Source organism: Alosa sapidissima, chromosome 3, assembly GCF_018492685.1.
Source record: "Alosa sapidissima isolate fAloSap1 chromosome 3, fAloSap1.pri, whole genome shotgun sequence".
Lineage (NCBI taxonomy): Eukaryota > Metazoa > Chordata > Actinopteri > Clupeiformes > Clupeidae > Alosa > Alosa sapidissima.
Window position 1 is genome coordinate 27,887,606 of NC_055959.1, and position 19,892 is coordinate 27,907,497.

The following is a 19,892-nucleotide window of genomic DNA, read 5'->3' on the forward strand; positions in this document are numbered from 1 at the left end:
ATAAAAAATCGTTTAGCATGAATGGTATCGCTGCCACAGCAATCAATTCTTCTCTAAAGAAAATGAAAATACATCAAAATACAATAAAAATTAATAGTATGTTAAGGAAATAAGAAAACGACTTGCCTACACCACACACACACAAACGCGTGCGCGCTTGTTAACTAAACAATAACCCTGGAAGTAAAGTAAGGCTGACAGCACTCACATGTATTTATTAAACTCAAACTGGTGGCCAGCCTGTCTGACACCATGCCCCTCTGTCCTTCTGTAACCCCTGTCTCAAATCTGACGTTTTCTTTTAAAACGCCACCTAGCTGCAAGCCACAGAAATACAATGTTCAATTCTTCATAGAAGTTTCACTTTCCTGGTTTGCGAAGATGTCGGCGTGAGTGCGAAGTACGAATGCTCTCTCTCTGCGTTTCAGAGCCAGGTAAACTGCACTTCTCGTCCGAGAGATGACTGATGTGATACGCACAGAATACATGCATAGCATATTGAATGTCAGCATCTAGCTGGGGAATTGTCGTACCAAAGGCAGCACATCGCTAGTCAGCTTTCTCTGTGACAAATTGATAATCAGTTTCTGTTTGCAGACAGCTGCATTTCAAACTCAAATTTTGATTATTTAGACTCAAGATAGCTTATGTGTTACTATTGGTAGTATAAACACTGGATCGATTTGTTACATATAACCATACCTTCACATCCCTGTCTTGTAGACAATGCATTTTGGGGTAAATATGTTGTGGTAATTAAAGCTAGCTAGCGGTCCTCCCGCGCGCACCAAGAGGTTGGCGCCCACCTGCTGATTTTTTGTTTGTTTGTGATCCTGTGTGGATTTGGTATTTAATTTATTTTGTTTAACATTCCACACCGTATTATTTTAATCGAGCCATAGACCTATGTAGTCAAGAAGGATGCAATAGAGGGCCAGGTGGTGGTGGTGGTCCCACTGTGGAAGCTTTGATTTTTTTTGTCTCATCCATCCAATCAGATCAGTGTTTTCATGTGGATGGGAGGGGACAGGTTGAAAATGTTAGGAAAACCTTTGGATATTTGAGACGAGAGTTGTGTGCGTGGACAATAAAAGGGGGAGACAAAATATGTTCATTTGGAAGGGTCTGTGAATCCAGATGAGCCAGTTTCTGAATGTCAAGAACTGCAACCTGAGTAAGGATTTACTGTGTGACAGGAATGGTTTCCCCTTCAAAGCAGACTGGGAAACATCTCAAAACACTGAGCAAGACTATTGTGAAACTACAAAGACGGTCAAGCATGAGTGCCAGAATGGTTTACATGTTCCACTATTCTGGTGCTGATAATAAGCATTGCGATAAAATGTGAAAATATGGAGAACATGTTTCAACAACATGGCTTGCACAAACAGCCGATTAGAATTTTCAGCTTAAGTAGGCTACTTTGACCTCATCATTTACCCATGAGCGGCTCTTATTTACAATCATCCCAGACAACCGGTTGGCAACAGTGGCAGCTTCCATGCAGAATGCTTTTGACATTATGTTTAGCACAAGGCAAGGATTTGTTGATGAGTAGTCATGGCAACAACCAACAACCAAGCTTTATAATTATTCAGCAGTGATTCAATTCTATCAAAGAGGCTAGAACTAACTGCGACCATTCGATTAGTTTAGATATAGCTTGCGGGTGTGCTTTTACCTTTTATCTTAAAAATGTTTTAATTTACAAATATTATGCTCTTACTATTAGACAAGAAGAAGTTGTCCCTAGTTTGTCAGAATCTGGAGATGCATGATTTGTTGTCCTTTGCACCAATTCATTTCTTAATGGCATGGTAAAATGCAAATTTTATAGTTTGATTTTTTTTTTTTCATTGTTCTCCTCAGAGTAGATCCAGCAGATGGCAGGCTTGGGCCGGTCGTTAGATATCGTGGGTCTGCCCAGTGACGTTGAGCGTGACCGTCTTATTGACAAACTCCTGATACACTTCCTCCGCCCCAGCAATGGGGGAGGTGAGGTGCTGTCCGTCACTGTCAGCAAAGCCAGGCCACGGTCTGCCCTCGTCACCTTTGAGGATAGAAAAGGTCAGTAGTGTGTGTGTGTGTGTGAGCAAGAGAGAGAGAGAGAGAGAGAGAGTGTGTGTGTGTGTGTGTGTGTGTGAGTGTGAGTGTGAGTGTGAGAGAGAGAGAGAGAGAGAGAGAGAGAATGCCTACGCATGTTAAGTTTGTGCATCTTATTTACTTTGCATGTGTGTCATTGCCCTAACCTCATAGGGAGAGCTTGTGGGGCTGAGTGGTTTGTGCCTAGGAATGCTGACTGGAAACAAGACCAGAGTAAATGGGGATTCTAGGCGATCCAGACATTGTTTATGTGATGACAGCTGATGGATATGGCTTGCTGATTACACCAGTAGCACAAATATTGCTGGTGCTATTTGTGCTCAGGTTTTGGGCAGTGCCCTGCCGTGGTGCTCCAGTGTTTTGAACTTTGCATTTTGTGTTGTTGTTGTTTTTTGTAAGTTGGCTTGTGGGGAGATGTGGTTTGACTTTTTTACGAGCTGCCTCAATTGATTTAGAGGGAGTGGGTGGGACCTGCTGTAGAGATAGGCAGTGTGTGTGTGTGTGTGTGTGTGTGTTGGTGTATACCATACAGTAGGGTGGTAAGAGTTCGACAATTATTCAATGTTGTTTTGCTCTGTGCCTCTGTAATATAATTGCTGTTTATGTTTTTGGATTGTTTTTGTGAATATCATGTGTAAATTGTGGAATGCATTGTGAAAGTGTCGGGGCAATCTGATATTTGAACTGTGTGTCTGTGACTAGTGTATCTATGTATTTGTGTGCCTGTATTTACCGTATGTACATTTGTGAATAGGTTGTGTGTGTGTGTGTGTGTGTGTGTGTGTGCGTGTGCGTGCATGCACGTGCATAATACTGGTCATTTGTGTTTAGTGAATAAGTGTGTGAGCGTGTGTAGGTGTGTGGCTTAAGTTATTCAGCCAGTGCAGTGCCGAGTTAGACTGAGTCTCTAATGTGATTGATCTCTCCTCTCTGACGTTACACAGTGGCACTGAGCGTGCTCAACCATCGCCCCCACATTTTGGAGTTAGATGGCCAGAAGCACGAACTTTCTGTCAGTTTAGCCAGTGCACAACCCGCCGTCAACCCAGACATGGTGAGGTGGTTTGTCGTTTTGTTTACAGTGTTTTAAGCCACGGAACTCCTCATATGCCTTAGCCATCATCAAATAACATCATATCATCAACAATATCATCATCTCTTCTCGGCTGCCTCCTTCAACATCTCTTTTCATGTCTTCCAGGTTATTTTGACAATGTCGGTGACTGTAGATTGCCATCAGCTACCACTGGGTAAGAGGGCAGTCACTAACCTGCAGCGCCAGTTCCCAGATCTGCACATCAGCTTCCCCTCTCCAGAGGGGAACCGTTGCTCATTAAGTGGACCGTACTCTCAGATGCAGCCCGCTGTGGCCCACATCCTCGAGTTACATGAGCACAGTCGGGGCAGGAATCCAAGGCCAGAGGAGGAGAATGGGTTTGGTCTTACAGCATCACAGTCAGAGCAGATGTGGCCGGAGTCAAATGGACCTCCCAGCCCACTCGCACTGGGAGCTTTAGGTTCGTCTGCAGGACAGGAAGTGGAGAACTTGGGTGCCGAGGGAGGTGCCTTGGGTCTAAGCCTGCCCGGAAGTCACCCGTTGAGGCTGGAGGATGAGTTAAAATGCAATGCTGAGGTGGAGGATCTCTCCCTGATTATGGACTCTGATTTGTTCCAGTACCTGCAGAGGTGTAAGGAGTATCGGCAAATCCTGAGGGATCACAATGTGGAGGTGGTGGACGAGACCTCACACGGTCTCACCACTCTCTTCTTTCAGGCCAGGTCAAAGGTCACAGAGGAGTCGGAAGTCCCAGGGCACACACTGAAGCGTCTGGCGCGTGCCCAGAAAGAGCTACGGCAGCTCCAGCAGCAGCAGGAGGCATCCTTGCGCAGGGCTCAGTTGAGTAAAAGCACCCTCTGTAGTACACGAGCCCTGGAGAATGTTCAGTCCCTGCTGCCAAAGCTCCTGCTAACTGAAGATGATGAAAATGTGTATATTGTTGGAGAGAGTAGTGACGTTTCTCAGGCCAAACAGCTTTTAATGCTGGGCTATCGCCTGAGAAAGGAGGACGTTGTTGCCACATCTGCTCACTCACCCTCACATTCTCCATCACATACTCTTTCACCAGCCTCCAGCCCCTCTGATGCAGGCCAAGGGGAACGGTTGGACTCCAAACCCACAGTGGAGGATCCTAGGTTGGGCAAGATGCTTCGTACCTCTGGAGGGGATCGCAAGATGGAGTACAAGCTGGCAGCTCGATTTAAGAGCTCTGGAGTAACGTTAGGGGGGCTGGGGCCTAAGCCTGGAGACCTGAGTGACCTGAAGGACCAAAGAGACTTAGATTTGCAGAGGCTCTCTACTAAAAATGAGACACTATTGGCATCAGGAAACTCGTTAGTTGGCAGAGACAAGCTCTTGTCTGGAGGCGCTGGGATAGATTTTGCAGCACCTGAACGCACTGGAGAGGATATTCTGTTCAGAGGCACGGATCCACAGACCACTGCAGCCATATTTGTGCCCATGTCCATGACAATATCCACTCGTGCCGGCACCTCATTCTCATCCCTACCACTTCAAACTCCTTTAGATGTGAAGACACTTCATCCGCCTGGTCCTCCGTCTGGGTCTTCAGGATCTTCTGGTCTAAAGAGAGCTAGCAGTTTCTCGGGCAGGACCCGAGCGAAGCAGGACGAGGCGAAACCAGAGGCTGCGCAGGCAACGGGCTCCGCTCCTCGCAGCAGACCAAGATCCAACAGCATCACCAGAGTTCACTCGGCCGAGGTCATAGTGCCGCTGCTGATGTGGTCCTACATGAAGGAGGCATACCGCACGCGCCTGGACGATATGACGTCCGACTTGCAGATGTCAGAGAGTCAGTCAGGAACAGACTCTGGTGTTAAGGTGGTTCTGAAGGGAGCTGAGTCAAGTGTGGTGGTCACTTGCCAGCGTGAGCTTCAGAAACTTGTTTCCATGGTGACGTCGGACTTCAGCATTATGGAGTTGCGTCTGTCCGACCTGGGCATTGTCGAGGGGGACGAGGTGTTTGAAGCCTGCTGCGCGGACATACGTTCACGATTCAGCAAGGTTAGCCAGCGAAAGTGCAGAGGAAGTCTCTACCTGATTGGCCCAAAACTGCTGTGTTCACAGGTGGATGCAATGCTGCGAGAAGTGTTTTCTGGAGGGCCCGGGCAAAAGGCCCCCTCTCAACCCTTCCTTAAACAGCCAGTCTCTTCAAAAGATGGCTTGGACCCCGACCACACCCAAAGAGGTTCCAGCAGCAGTGACACAGAAAAAAATACAAACAGGAAGAAAGACCTACAGAAAGGAAAAAGACTCCCCTCAGAACCTACAGAAAGCACCCATGGACGGAAAGGCCATCCATTGGAGCCCACGGCCGAAGGGCTTAGCCTGCCATTAGCAAAGAAAGAGCCTGTCACCAGGGAGAAGGTTGAAAGGGGTGGTACCACCTCAGGCAGGAAAAGCAAGACGTACACATCTCCAAGCCCATCGGCTGACACAAGCCAAGGAGCAGTGGCATGGAGGTTTGATGAAAAGCCATCCTCTTTGCCAGTTACGTTGTCCAAAGCACAAGAATTTGTCAAACAGACTAACCTTCATCCCAGCCCGACAGTGACCACATGCATTTGTGGGGAGAGTTGTTCACAGTTGGCACGCATGGCATGTGGGTTGACTTTGTGTCGTCGGTGCATGTCCCTCCATGGCCACTGCCAGCTCTGCTCTAGTAAAGGGACAGAGCAGTCACTTCCAAATAAGAGCCAAGAACAGAACAAAAACCAGGACCAAGCCTTGGCTGGCCGGTTACGGGGACAATCTGTACCGGGTATCCATGGAACCATGAGCTGTGTGGAGCTTCCTTTCAGCCTGTCGGGCCATGCCAGAGACACCACAGTCAAAATCACCTACGTCATCACTGATGGCATTCAAGATGTAAGAATGGGTATATTTAGGCTGTAAAATGTGTATATTTTAGGCTGTATTCATACCAGCAGAAGCTTCAGTTAGACATTTGTGATAGTTGCTCTGGAGACCAGAGCAGTTTGTAACTCCTGCACAAAACTTAAACGTCGCACATACTCGACGCACCCGACCAGTAGCGCGACAATGTGACGTCACAGAAGCGCCGTAACCATTTATACTCGCGCGTGGTGGTCGCATGGTCGTGACACTAGTTGCAATATTCTCCTGAACAGAGGTGTCACTGTTGTGAAAAGACTAACGCTAACTACGTTACACAGCAGAAGAAGCTGCAGTAAGAAACACTAGTCAGGGCTCTACATTGCGCCCATTTCACTCGCACATGCGAGTAAAAATTATGCCGTGCGAGTGCAAAAAAATATTTAGCCGCACTGGTGCGAATGACTTCTAACCATGTCAATGTTTGTCTACAAAATACACCGCAACATCGAGAAACATTACTGGTGCAAACCATAGAATCACGTCGCGAATGCAGCATAAAAACTACACCTCCCATCAACGTTAGCAGTTTCGCGTTGTGACTCGCTAGTAGTCGCTTCAAATCCAAGAGCGCACAGAAAAAGCGGAAAGTTAGACTAGCCAGCCAAGATGCAAAGATTGAAGAAATTAGTTCTATCCACCGAATTCATTGGATATAGGAGGAACAGGATGAGATTCTGAGAATGCAGTGAGAGAAGGAAAGGTAACCTAACATGCCTTTTAGCCCAGTTGACGTATTGGCTGCAATATGCAAAATATAGCTGTAGCGAACCGGCACAAAAGTAGCCTCCCGTAATACTCCCATTTTATTCAAAGGTAGAACGCTACTGACAACTCCAGGCTTCCACGCATGCTTGTTTGTTTACACCGAATACAAGCTGAAGTGCAAAACGAAAGTAGGCCTAACGTTTGCCTACTGTTAGCTGCAGTATAATGTTAGATTATGTGTAAGTTAAGTACAGAACTGACTGTGCGCCCAAATTTTTGTCTGTGCTCCTAAATATTTTAACTTGGGCGCACAAGTGCTCCTGAAAAAAAATGTTAGTGTAGAGCCCTGCTAGTAGCTAGCCTCTGTGATGGTACTTCAGACTTTGGTTGCTACTATTCAATACAACTACCATCATCATTACCATCTAGTTTCCAAGGTGTGTGCACAGGTAGATAGCTGGATATATAGATAGGTACTTTAGTCATCCCGAGGGAAATTTTAATAATTTAAACAGTTTAGTTAGCTGGCTAGCTAGCTAGCAGCTGGCTGAGTTTGTGTAATTTCCTAAAGTGGAAAGAGATTTTGTTCAGGCCTTAGATATATATTTAGGATAGATATCCTTTGTTTGAAAATAAATCGTTTCTATTCTTTCCTCTTAATTCCATGTGTTGCAACTTTCACTGGTAACTTTGTTAACTTATCCAGCAAACTATTAAAAATTCACGACTGTAACAAAACACTGCAACTCTCGCTTGCCCTCGAACTAGTCCATCTTCCTGTTTCCGCCTTGTCGCGCTCGTCTGAAAAAAAATGAGTGGTGCGCTACCTCGCACTACCTGGCTTAAATCCTGGTGCGCCAGCAAGATCTACGTCACGTTGTCGCGCTACCAGTCGGGTGCGTCGAGTATGTAGAAGCCCTTACTCTCAAATATGATATACATCATATCATCATATATATATTCAAAGACAAAGGTGTGTCCTCTAAATCATTAAACAGTTTACTCTATGAGTTGTCCAGGCTCATTCCCTTTACCCCTGCTGTTTTTAGGAGGGACATCCCTGTCCAGGGTCACCGTTCGAGGGGGGAGTTTTTGAGGCCTATCTGCCCCTCAGTGCAAGAGGTAGGGGCTTCCTGCCACTCCTTGAGAGAGCTTTTCGGCAGGGTCTCACCTTCACCATCTCCATGGGCAACACCACTGGTGACAGGGTGGCCAAGGTTGTGTGGCACAACATTCCCCACAAGACAAAAATGGAAGGTGGTAAAAGTGGGTAAGTCATCACAGTAATGGAATTAGTCGACCAAAAATACCAAGTACTTTTTTTTTATTATTAATCTGTTAAGCACCCAATAAGCATTGCGTTTGTTTGTTTAGAAATGGCTATCCAGACTCCAATTACCTGAGTCGTCTGTCAGAGGCCCTGAAGGCTCAAGGAATTGAAGACGTGCCAGTGACTCAGGACAAAGCCAAACCATGACCAAGCAGAATCAAAAGTGCACTGTAATCCTTTCCAAAATAGTGAAAACGCTTGCCTTGAATGTTAGAATAATTTTAAAAAATTGTTTTAGTTGTATCTATTTTATCAACCACTTTAGTGGATTGCTTTAATTTTAGAAATTGTATAATTGAAGATGTTCAACTCTTATCTTTTAAAAATGTGTTTTTTTATATATACCAATACCTGACCAAATGTATTTTTGACAATTTTTTACAGTAAAATCATTTAATGTCACAGTATTTTGTTCAGTTATGAGGATTTGTATTTCTAATTAATCAAACAAGTCTTGAGTAGAAAATCAGTGTCTCTCTTCTGTCTCAGCCCAGCATATCAGACAGAGGCTACAAAATATCTGGGTGATTCTATCTGAATTGCTTTTCATTACCCATTGAAATGCCCTCACACAGCCAATTAGGAGAAGTAGCAGGACTCGGCTTGGCCAGGGACCATCCTGTCCATCCATTTAATAAAGGAGATAATGATGTCCCCATTTTCCTGCACATTTGATAAGTCAGCACAACACCTGATCCATTAACAGGGCAGTCTGGTTCCACTGTTCAGATATTTTGTCTTGAACAGTCTCCCTCTCTCACACACACTATCCATCCAAACGTTCAGTTTTGCCCTAGTGTGAGACACATCATCCTCTCATAAGAATTTGCATAATGAGCTATTCTCCCTATATAAAACTTGTTGAAGCACAAAGTACAGCCCCTTGCATTGGAAAGGCATGGTAATTGTGTAGTTGTAAAATGTGCAACCTCATAAAGAATACATGCCTAGTTCTCTTGTTCACATAGTTGCAAACCTCTTTACTCAGAGATGAAACTCTGAGCAGGAAATGAAACTGAAAGGAGCCGGTGGCATTAAAGAGCTCTGCGGTTATGCCCTTTTGCCTTCCATCACAGCATAGCACAGGCAATGGCAGGATTCAGCAGCGTGCTGTCTCAGGACCAGATCACTTGTTCAGTCTGTCTGGATCTGCTTGATGATCCTGTGACCATTCCATGTGGACATACGTACTGTTTTGGCTGTATTAAGCGCTGCTGGGATGATGACAAAGGAGGCGTCTACCGTTGCCCTTATTGCAGGGTGGTCTACAGTGAAAGACCTGCCCTCAACAAAAACACCATGTTTGCCGAGGTGGTGGAGAAACTGAGGGAGACTGGACTCCAGCCTGTGTCTGCAGATCCCGCATACCCTGGACCTGAAGACGCGAGCTGCGACGTTTGCACTGGGAGAAAACTGAAAGCCACCCAGTCATGTCTGACCTGTCTAGCTTCTTACTGTGAACTTCACTTCAACCTTCACAATGAATTAAATGCTGGAAACAAACACAGGGTCGTTGGTGCCACCACGAAACTGCAGGAGAGCATCTGCACAGCCCACGGCAAGCTACTGGAGGTTTACTGTTGCACTGACTACCAGTTTATCTGTTGTCTCTGCGCCATGGACGACACACACAAGAGCCATGAAACCATCTCAGTTGTGGGAAGTGCTGACAAGCAGGTATCTGAACTTTGAAACTAAGATAATTCAATTTGGGTGAATGTAGTTAGCAAGGAGGTACATAATGAGTCTGAACAAAATAATCTCTTTTATACTAACCGGTGGTATTATTTCTTAATCTAATCTATCTTGGGCACTGTAAAATTCAGTAAGCATAGACTGAAAGCTGTTGCCACCCAAACTGTCATAAAGCCTGTCAAAGTGTGGTTTACAGTTTATGATAAAGAAGCCGAACTGCCCTTCCATTTTTATTACCTCTGAGTTTCCTGTCCAGTTTCTCAGTGCATGACGGCAGGCTCTGAATGATTAATGTGTCTCCAGAGGCTGCTGGGTGTGGCCCAGAAGAAGTCCCTGGAGAGTGTCCAGAGGAAAGAGATGCAAGCCCAGGACCTGGGGAAGGCCACAGACTCTCTCAAGGTAAACACAAGCAATACAATAACAGAACAAAACAATCAGTAGATCATAAGAGATTTTAGGATGACATGCACCCCACCCTATGCTACAAAAGCTCCAGTTTGGTGTGTGTGTGTGTGCGTGCGTGCGTGTGTGTCAGCCACGGGCAGGGCAGTTCAAATGGGGTCATGCTCCCATTTTGTGCCTCATCAGGAGTCGGCCCAGACGTGTGTGGCGGACTGTGAGCGAGTGTTTGGGGAGCTGATTGGCTCAGCTGAGAGGATCTGCTCCAAGGTGACGGATGTAATCAGGGCTCAGGAGGAGGCTGAACTCCGGCGTGCTGCAGCCCTGCTGGAGAGACTGGACAAGGAGAGCCGTGAGATGAAGGAGAGGGCTGCTGAGATGGACAAGCTCTCAGACACCGATGACCACATCAACTTTATTCAGGTGCCAGTATTAATATTGCCTTACCAGCAGCACATGATTGTTATATCCTGTTTAGACGGGGTTGATTTAAACGGAAAAAGATTTGAATCATTCACATTCACATTGGAAAGACAAACTATCTACTATCTGTAAATCAGTACCATCTGCAAACCAGTAATAATTATGATTTATCCTGTACTGATTTTAGAGTTTTCAGCCTCTGTGTGGCCCTGCTGTATCTGAGGATCCATCCAGCATGGTCATTAATACACGCTGCTCTTTTGGAAACTTGAGGGAATCCATCTCTGACCTGCAAAAGCAACTACAGGAGATCTGCAAGCAGGCGATGGAAAAGATATCTAAAGGAGGTAAGAGAGATATTTTTTAGCAGTTATTGAGTTGATTATTCAAAATCACTGCAGAAACTACATTGACTATATGAGAGTCTAATACATTCTTAACCTCTTTATTATTATAAACTATATGGTATTTTAGTAACTGACACTATCCACAGTATCCCACTAGTATGTAGAGAATTACACAGAGTTTGGATTTACTACTTGATGGGATTAACATTTGTTTATGTCCATAGACTATGTATCTACACATAAAACTGACGACAACGGCAAAGACAAGGTGCCGAGGGAGCATGATAGTAAAGGGGAGATGGCGCCATGTCGCAACGAGCCACAGTGGAGGCGTCAAAACTCAGAGGAGCAGGCGCCAACGCACCAGACCCCCTCAGCACCATGGAGGAGGCGTGCGGCCTCAGAGGAGCCAGCGAGGCAAGACCCAGGATGGGCACCTCCGCCGTGGAGGAAAAAGCAGTCTGAGTGGAGGGCACGGGAGGCCAGCCCAGGGGATAGGGGGCAGAGGAGGTCAAGAACGCAAGACCCCTGGAGGCAGCAGTCTCGAAGGAGAGAGTGGCAGGAAGAGGGCTCAACATGGAAACAGTGATTCCCCCACAAAGGAAAGCAGTATATTCATAGTGTACAATTAGTTGCATTACATTTGAAATAGATGACATATGACATATGTATAGCCTGACATTAAACATAAAAAGGTATGGTATGTTTGTGATTTACTGGTATCCCAGTAAAATCATGGCTGGATCTCTGAATGGTAATCCAGGGACAAAAGGTTAGGGAGGCCTCATGAGGTTCTAAAATTTGTATTATCATTGGTTGTTGCCCTGTTACAGGTAAGAAGGTGCCCTCTGATGGACATAAGTGATTATACTTGAAGTTCCCCCAGTCTCCTGTAGGGGGCCCTGACGCATTCTCCAGCCCAAAGGCTAGTAGGAACCACCCTTACGAGGGATCCATGCCTGAGTCTGCCGCAGCTGCTTCCTAGACCTTTTTCTTTACCGCTGCCCCTGGCACCAGTCCTGGTCTGTGTCACTGACGTTGGCAGCGCTGCCACTAGCCCGTCACAATGTAATGAAAATGTTTGAATGAGTGGTCTTACATGCATGCTGACTGCCAGCCTCTGCTGTCTCAAGCAACCAGGGAGGAAGTCACTCAAGGTAATGAGACTAGAGTGGCCCTCAGTCAGGGCGTGGGGCGCCTGTGGCCAGTGCTGTCTGGGCTTTGTGGAACACAGCAAAAAGGAGGAGAGAACTGGGGAAACCTGTGTTGATTACAGACACATACGTCTCTGAGAGCATGCTGTTATCCACCACTACAGCCTTAACAGTTTAATTAGGTGGGTCTGTTTCACTTCAGCTTTGTCCCTGATATGTCACCAGACCCAGCTACCGACAACCTTATTTAGCCTGTTGTACTGCCTGTATTCTGTAGTCTACAAGCTCTATTTGTTGAGGACAGTTTGGTCTGTCTAATGCCATCTAATGACCTTTAAATGTTTCCAGTAACGTTATATGGCGTCCTTATCTGCTGGCTGTAGAATCTTGGGGTTTGAAAAATAAAGAATATGGAAAACATTCGTGCCTCTTTGATTCATACCATATCTAATGACTTTGCATTGCTTTCCAGTTTAGATTACCATATTTTTGTAATACAGACAACAGTTTAACAGCAACTTAGAGGGAATGCAATCACAAACATGTAGTAGTAATACACACAGGAAGCTCTAATGGGTTACCTCTACAGGAGTTTGCCAGAAAGACGCACATTTTTGCTCAGCCTGTTCTGCATTGTTTGGCTTCAGGCAGTGTGATGCCTACCCAACTAGTCAAACCAGAGTTAAAGGAGTTGACCACTCCCACCACTTCCCTCCTATCGCGTCTCTGACTGTTCTAGGGAGTAAACAGACACAACCAGGAAGTTTTGGTTTATAATCGTTGTGTGTTGGACATAGAGCCATTAAACACAGTAACAGTATTTCATGTGGCTAAGTGAGCTGCATCGCAGCAGACGGCTGCAACATGGCGGATGGAATTTTGGAGGACCAGGACCCCTTCAGCTGTCCAATCTGCTTGGATCCGCTGGAGGACCCAGTGACCATTCCCTGTGGACACAGCTACTGCATGGACTGCATCAAGGACTGCTGGGGCCAGGAGGACCACAAAGGGGTCTACAGCTGCCCCCAGTGCAGGCAGATCTTCGAGTCCAGGCCAGCCCTCAACAAGAACACCATGTTCGCTGAGGTGGTGGAGAGGCTGAAGAGGACCAGCCTGCGGGCTGCCCCCCTTGGCCACTGTTACGCTGGACCAGGGGACGTGGGCTGCGACGTCTGCCCTGACCGCAAACAGAAGGCCATCAAAACGTGCTTGGTGTGTGTCGCCTCTTACTGCGAGACTCACTTCAGGCTCCACGACAGCCTCCACCCAGGGCAGAGGCACAAGGTGATCGAACCCACCGAGCAGCAGGTGAAATTCTGCTCACGGCATGGTAAGAGACTGGATGCGTATTGTCGCTCCGACCAGAGCTTCATCTGTCGTCTCTGCACAACGGATGAACACAGAGGACATGATGTAGTGTTGGCCGACAAGTCTTTGGTACCACCCGGTGGGCACAGAAAGGACGGTCACTCGACTAATAATCATGGGAACAGTGGGCACAAGAGTGGGCACAGAGATGGCCATTTCCATCGGCATGGGAAGGCTGGGCATCACACTGGGGGACGTGTAAAAACTGGACATGGGAGCAGTGGGCACAAGAGGAGGAAGCATGGCAGCGGGCACGGAAAAAGTGAACATAAGTCAGATGCACATGGGAGCTGGCACCGGAGGAGCCGTCATGACCAGGCTGGGCAGACTGGGCACTAGGAAGTGGCTGATTTTTGGCACAGGGCATGCAGTCAAGTTGCGTGGAGAGAGCAGCAAACCCACTATCAGGCTGTGATGTGTCCGAAAAACACAATGTGGGTAAGGGTTGAATGCTCTCAATCTGTTTGACCCACCTCTATGTACACATACAAGGCTTACACAGAAGTCAGAAACCTCCATGTTGCACTTTTCAGGATAAGTCTTATATCATGGTCAGATAAATGCTGTGCAATGTTTAATGTATAAAACGTTTGTTTTAACTGAAAAGATTACCAATATCATATTGACAATGATTGACAATAATTTCTGAGGGTGTAATTACTTTGTCTTTGAACATGTCAAATTAACATTTACCTGTTATATTTGCATATTCATGCACCAAGATGAATGTAGTTAACCTTTTAAAACACCATCACACGGTTTAATTATCTAAGGGTGACCCATTTTACTGCGGAGAGACTTAGGAAGACAATTCATCATCTCTCTGTACATCAGCGTGAAATTGTATGTGTATGTGAAATTGCACACTTGTTTTCATAAGGATATTAAGTACTCCACTGTGTTGATTAGATGTCCTAGGAAGTCACAGAGCTCCACTTTGGGTGGCTGTTCATTCACTCTATATTCATCTCTCACACGTTAATTAGGAAATGAAGTGGGCTTTAACTACTGCTGAAATGCTCAGTAGGGGCATACAGAAATGTTTTTCATGTTGTCTTGGACGGCCTAACTTTTGGTACTGAAAATATTTATGACGTTTTCCATAATAAGTCATTTTGAGAAAAAAATCTAACATCATGATCATTTTGATTACATTATCTTTTTTCTATTTTGATTACATTATCTTACATTACGTTACATTTCATTTTGATTACATTATCTTTTATCTATTTTGTCAATTAGATTTCTTTCTTTTCAGATTTTATGTTTATTTCATACCAATTATGCAACTTTAGGTAAATCATTAAACATTACAAAGTCTCTTTTGTATGTGTATCAATGAGCCTTCTATGTGTGTGCGTAGATTCCCGTTCAGATGAATAAAAACTCCTCCCATAAAACCTTTTTTGTTATGCTCATTTATTAGTCCTGGAAAACATGTAAGGCATATGGTAACATCACACACAGAAGCATTACGAGCTCTACGGCTGCTCCAACCTAGAGTCAAGCACAGGAAGCAGCAGCACTTCAGAGGGTTTCCAAAAAACCAAACAGAGAGACCACGAATGCAAGGGAAGAGAGAGGAGAGGAGGTAAACAAATCAACAAACAAATCAACAGACAAACAAACAGAGTAAAACAACCTGTTGAATCTCTGACGTGTGTGGAAGAAGCCTTTTCCTTGGATGGATGGAGTGTGAAGAGGAATGAGACTGACCCTGACTTTCGACTTTGTGCAGCATTTCCCCAGAGTGTCCACTGGTATATTGAGCTGGCAATCACAAGATACAGGCTGACCTGGACGCTGTGACAGACCAGATTTAATGCGATGAAAATGTTCTGATGGTTAAGCTATATAAGCACTATTCAGGCAGTATACACACACACTGAGGCAACAAGCACATAACACATTCTTATCAGGACTTTCTCTACTGTACTGAAAGCTGAGCTAAATTTACAACTTTACAACCAGACAAAAGCTACTGCAAGGTTTGTGTGGGGATGCTGTGCTCGGAGAGAAGACTGTCAACGATGAAGTAAAATACTGATACAATACTATGAGTGAAAATGTGTCCACATGTTTGTAGTGGCTAACCATATGGCTGTCTTTAAAACCCTCATACTGAAAAAAGCACATCTTTATACACTTGCCATATGCCATAGACACAGGCATTTAGCTCATATTTTGAGCAGATCATCTACAGTGTGGCATCAAATCTATAGAATTAATCTAGAATCTCATCTAAGCATCTCTGTTCTTGAAATATTCCAAGCACAGCTACTTTTTGAAGTGACTGTATCATTCAAACAGTGAAACATCTGTTGTTTTATTCTCAAATTCACCCGACTAACTGCTCAATTAACTCTATTAACCCTGATCAGGCATTCTAATCCTTAAAAGCCAAGGGAAATTGGATCGGTTAAAATGTCTGATTCAGGGATCATTTAAAAGGTCTAGTGCAAAGTGGCTGCAGAGTGCATTTGGAGCTCAGGCAGAGTGGCTGAGAGACCAGAGAGAGTGAGCGGAACACCGTTTGTCTTCCTGCTCTGGGGAAGCCATCATCCTGAGGAAGTGGTCTGGCTCAGAGCAGCGTCTCACTCTGGCTCTCCAGTTGCACTCCGCCCCACCCACTGGAGACATGCACACCTGCCACTGAGACCCGAACGCTGCCATACTGGCTCAGGCCTACACAAAGAAAAAAAATGTATTCATAGTCAAATTTCAGGGCCGAATTCAACGCACTTAAGCACACATGCCAATAAATGTGTGTCATTCCAGTCCAGATGTTGATACTAGGGTCTGTTTGAGTTGAGAGGCCGGATGGATGTAATTAGCAATTAAAACACAGCTGAGCAAAACAGACGGAAAAAAACCCCCTCAGTGCCTTGATCTGAAGTCACTGAAGATGGGTTATCGATTCTAGCACAGCAACTTTTGAGAGTTTGAGTGTCTGTGGTTTGTTCCATGTTCAGACAGTTTTGGAAGTCTGCTGTTATGACCACTGCCATGGAAAGCGCTCTGTGAGATGGGTTCCAGGACCCGAGCGTCTAGCTCGATCAGTCTCTGGACAGCTGCACCACAGCTGGAGCAGAGCAGCGATGATCTGATTTCCATGCTCTCGAGCAGCAACATATTTTACAACTTGGCTTTCGAATCTTTCTCTCTCTCTTTTTTTTCTTTAAGTGGGAGCATAAATTCTGCAAGTTTGAGATTGTGTGTGTGTGTGTGTATGTGTGTGTGTGTGTGTCGCCTAGTAAATGGCCACAAGCTTCACAAAATATGCTGTATTTTGTTACAAAATGGGGGCTGAAAAACAGATTTGTAACCAGAGCGCTTAGGCCAAACTCTCTATAGCCACTTGTGACGTGTTGACACATGCAGGCATACTGCATCAAACACTGGCTGAGCCGACACATTAGGCCTACCGATTAGAGCAGGGGATAGATGTGTGTGGGGAGTGCTTTCTGTGGTCAACCTTTCAGAGTTTGTTTGGTATGCAGGCACAGCCATCGTCCTGCAGTCGCCAGCACAAACACTCTGCATTGTTGGGATGGAATTTCTCTGACAGCATCAGATGATATTCGGTAGCAAGAACTCGGTCAGCACCTATGAGCATCGTGACTGGAAAACCACAGATATTCATCCACACACGCCAGGAACAATTTTTGACTCTGTTTGCTTTCTTTTCTTTTTTTTTTTTTGAAGCAAGGTCATAGGAAATGTATCCAGAAAACATTTCATTCTTTATCATTTTTTGTTTGTTAACAGAAAGCACGGTAGCAGGATTTGCTTGGCATGGTTAAAGGTGGTTCAAACACAGTTTGGCACATTCGGTCAGGATGCAAAAACAGTGACAACAAGATTTTCATTTTTTCTCTTCTTTCACTCTAAAAGGCTGACCTTTGAGCTCCAACACTCGTCAAACATTGAAACAAATAGATAAGAAAAAACAGGAAACAGATGGATAAAAACATAAACAGACTAATAGTATGACTTCCTTCACAAGAGTATTTTGTTAGGTCAGGTGACACCCCAGCCAACTCTGAGGTGTCGTCCACAGGATCAGGAACACATAAGGAACAAGCTCAACCAACAGAACAGAGCTAGTGAGAGCCAGGACCCAGACCAGAGCCGAAATTGGGTTCCGTTCTGGTTCTAATGACAGAATACCATGATTCTCCATTACCAGGACGGCAGAACCACGCCTCTACCAGTGCACCGCTGAATTTCAACCAAACAGCTGAAACTCCGAGTTATTGGAATGAAAGAGGCAGTGTGTGTGTGCGAGTGTGTGTGTGTATCTGTGTGTGTGTGTGTGTTTGTCCAGATAGCGTCTAACTTTGTGTGAGATCTGGCTCTGGTCTGGTGTGGATTGGTGTCAGACCAGGGCCAGGCCTATTGGCCAGTTGTCTGTAGCTGGCTGTGTCTCATGTGCTCTGAATGATTCTGCTCTGTGTATTAATAGTGGTCAGCTGTGATGGATGACGCTGGCAGAATGAGTGGCTAAAAAGTTTCTTTGACCGTATCTGATAGGGTGGCCTTGTCTGGCGCACCAAACCCAGTCAAAGCAGAGCATTGCATCACAAATGTGAATGTCTGTCTGTTTCTGTATAAATCTGTGTGTATGTGAGTGCGCTTGTGTGAAAAATTGATTCTGTTAATGTGTGCGTGGCACCCGACGCAGGCGTGTGTGAGTGTGTGTGTGTGTGTGTGTGTAGTTGTGTCTGCAACGGAGGGTAACATGCAAAACCCTGGACGGATACTGTGGCCCACTGGGAAAGGAGAGGAACTGCCATCATTGTAAGTGCATTAAGATCAACAAGCAGAGTGCAAATAATACAAAACCAATACAGGTCACTTATCACAGAAAGAGAGTGAGCCACCGACGGAAAAGATTGCAGGAGTGTGTGTGTGGGGGGCGGGGTTTGTGTGTGGATGTGTGTGTGAGGGAGGGAGAGAAGAAAGGGTGAAGCAGAGAAGCATGGGAAATGGTGTGAGGGAGGTAGAGAAGGGGGCAGGGAGATCAGAGGGAAAACATTTTTTTTTCTTCTTTCCATCTGAACCTGACAGATGACCTGAGGACATACACATACCTTCACACATGACAACACACACATATGCGCCCACACACATGAGTCTCACACATACATACATACATACATACATGCATACATACACCCCATATAGACTAGGGAGGTCTCTCAACCAAACATATTAGCTTAAAAAACAGAAATAAAAACCACTAAGCGCAACTCAGTGAAGGCTAGATACACCAGACTCACAGACAAATGGATAGGAAAAAGAGAATGTACATAAGCAGGAGAGAGAGAGCGAGAGAGAGAAAGAGAGAAATAAAGAAAGAGAAAGAGAGACTACTGCAATGTGCTTTTGTTGCCGATAAGGATATCACTATACAAAGATGCATATACTGATGCATAATTGAGATATTTTTATGATTGTGAACAGCGATATGTGTGTGATGACAAGAACTGGGAGAGTGGGGGGTAGAGGGTCACTTATTCTACACAGAGGGGCTGGCACAAACAGAGGAAGAGAGAGAGAGAGAGAGAGCGCCATGCAGCCTCCCCGTCATCTCTTGACTAGTCAGAAGCCTGTTGCTATGCCGACCGGAGAGCCAGGCACGAGGCTAAGGAGCAGAGTGGCAGCAGCGTGAGGGAAGGAAGTGAGAGAGAGTTTCGCCCGTTTTCTCTTTCGAGTCGAAATGACTCGGGCCAGGTCAGAGCGAACGGCAGGTTCCTCTTGGTCAAAGGAGAGAAACGGGTCACCAAAATTCCTCCCTTGAACTCGCGGGAAGGGAACGGGGAGGGGGGGCGTTGGGGCATTCTATTCTCCGTCACAACTCAGAATGTTCCAGACACACAATGCCACACTCGTGACGTGTGTTTGTGTGAGGGAGTGAAAAGAAGAGAAAAAAACACACTCACCTCACACACACACACACACACACACAAGAATAGACATAGAGAGAGGGGGGGGGGGGTACACAATTTAACAGAATTCACCCTTAATTGGCACTGCTTGGCAACAGTCGCCTCATTAAAATGTGTTTCCTCTTGTTAAATTTAACAGGACAGTAATCAGATTTATGGTCAGGCAATTCCAGGGCACTGCAGAACACAGAATTGTGGGTAATGTAGTTGCCTTCAGAAACTATAAGACCACCTCATCTTCAGATACACACGTCACTATGATATCAAGACGGCAGATTTCATTTAGCGGATGAGCTAACAGGTGGGTGGAAAATGGCATTAAATCCCTGTCTGTGAGTCTGGACCAAATAAGGGCGTAGCAGGTTGGTGGTGGGAGGAGCTATTAAGACTGAAGCTGGATCTTCCAGCTGAGGAGGGAGAGAGAAGAGCACCAGGGAGACA

The 19,892-nt window shown here is 45.5% G+C and overlaps 3 protein-coding genes across 3 annotated transcripts; all 3 read left to right on the forward strand.

Moving 5' to 3' along the window:
- The first annotated feature begins 348 nt into the window (after positions 1 to 348).
- On the forward strand, positions 349 to 8,521 carry si:busm1-163l24.3. The gene is made up of 6 exons (XM_042086373.1): positions 349 to 434; positions 1,875 to 2,067; positions 3,048 to 3,157; positions 3,305 to 6,049; positions 7,834 to 8,054; positions 8,159 to 8,521. The coding sequence occupies exons 2-6, from the start codon at positions 1,884 to 1,886 to the stop codon at positions 8,259 to 8,261; spliced, it is 3,363 nt and encodes a 1,120-aa protein (XP_041942307.1). The 5' UTR covers positions 349 to 434; positions 1,875 to 1,883; the 3' UTR covers positions 8,262 to 8,521.
- A 143-nt stretch (positions 8,522 to 8,664) lies between these two features.
- LOC121705432 (E3 ubiquitin/ISG15 ligase TRIM25-like) lies at positions 8,665 to 12,552 on the forward strand. The gene is made up of 5 exons (XM_042086418.1): positions 8,665 to 9,791; positions 10,113 to 10,208; positions 10,398 to 10,631; positions 10,819 to 10,978; positions 11,203 to 12,552. The coding sequence occupies exons 1-5, from the start codon at positions 9,204 to 9,206 to the stop codon at positions 11,565 to 11,567; spliced, it is 1,443 nt and encodes a 480-aa protein (XP_041942352.1). The 5' UTR covers positions 8,665 to 9,203; the 3' UTR covers positions 11,568 to 12,552.
- Positions 12,553 to 12,858: 306 nt separating this feature from the next.
- Positions 12,859 to 14,708, forward strand: LOC121705446 (E3 ubiquitin/ISG15 ligase TRIM25-like). The gene has a single exon (XM_042086439.1). The coding sequence runs from the start codon at positions 12,997 to 12,999 to the stop codon at positions 13,837 to 13,839; it is 843 nt and encodes a 280-aa protein (XP_041942373.1). The 5' UTR covers positions 12,859 to 12,996; the 3' UTR covers positions 13,840 to 14,708.
- The last annotated feature ends 5,184 nt before the right edge of the window (positions 14,709 to 19,892 follow it).

Bases quoted from the DNA above. Each gene is read 5' to 3' on its own strand.
- LOC121705446 (XM_042086439.1), top strand. From the start codon at position 12,997: ATGGCGGATGGAATTTTGGAGGACCAGGACCCCTTCAGCTGTCCAATC.
- si:busm1-163l24.3 (XM_042086373.1), top strand. From the start codon at position 1,884: ATGGCAGGCTTGGGCCGGTCGTTAGATATCGTGGGTCTGCCCAGTGAC. The intron at 2,068-3,047 runs GTCAGTAGTGTG...GACGTTACACAG, and splicing joins CACCTTTGAGGATAGAAAAG to TGGCACTGAGCGTGCTCAAC. The intron at 6,050-7,833 runs GTAAGAATGGGT...TGCTGTTTTTAG, and splicing joins TCACTGATGGCATTCAAGAT to GAGGGACATCCCTGTCCAGG.
- LOC121705432 (XM_042086418.1), top strand. From the start codon at position 9,204: ATGGCAGGATTCAGCAGCGTGCTGTCTCAGGACCAGATCACTTGTTCA. The intron at 9,792-10,112 runs GTATCTGAACTT...ATGTGTCTCCAG, and splicing joins TGGGAAGTGCTGACAAGCAG to AGGCTGCTGGGTGTGGCCCA. The intron at 10,979-11,202 runs GTAAGAGAGATA...TTATGTCCATAG, and splicing joins GGAAAAGATATCTAAAGGAG to ACTATGTATCTACACATAAA.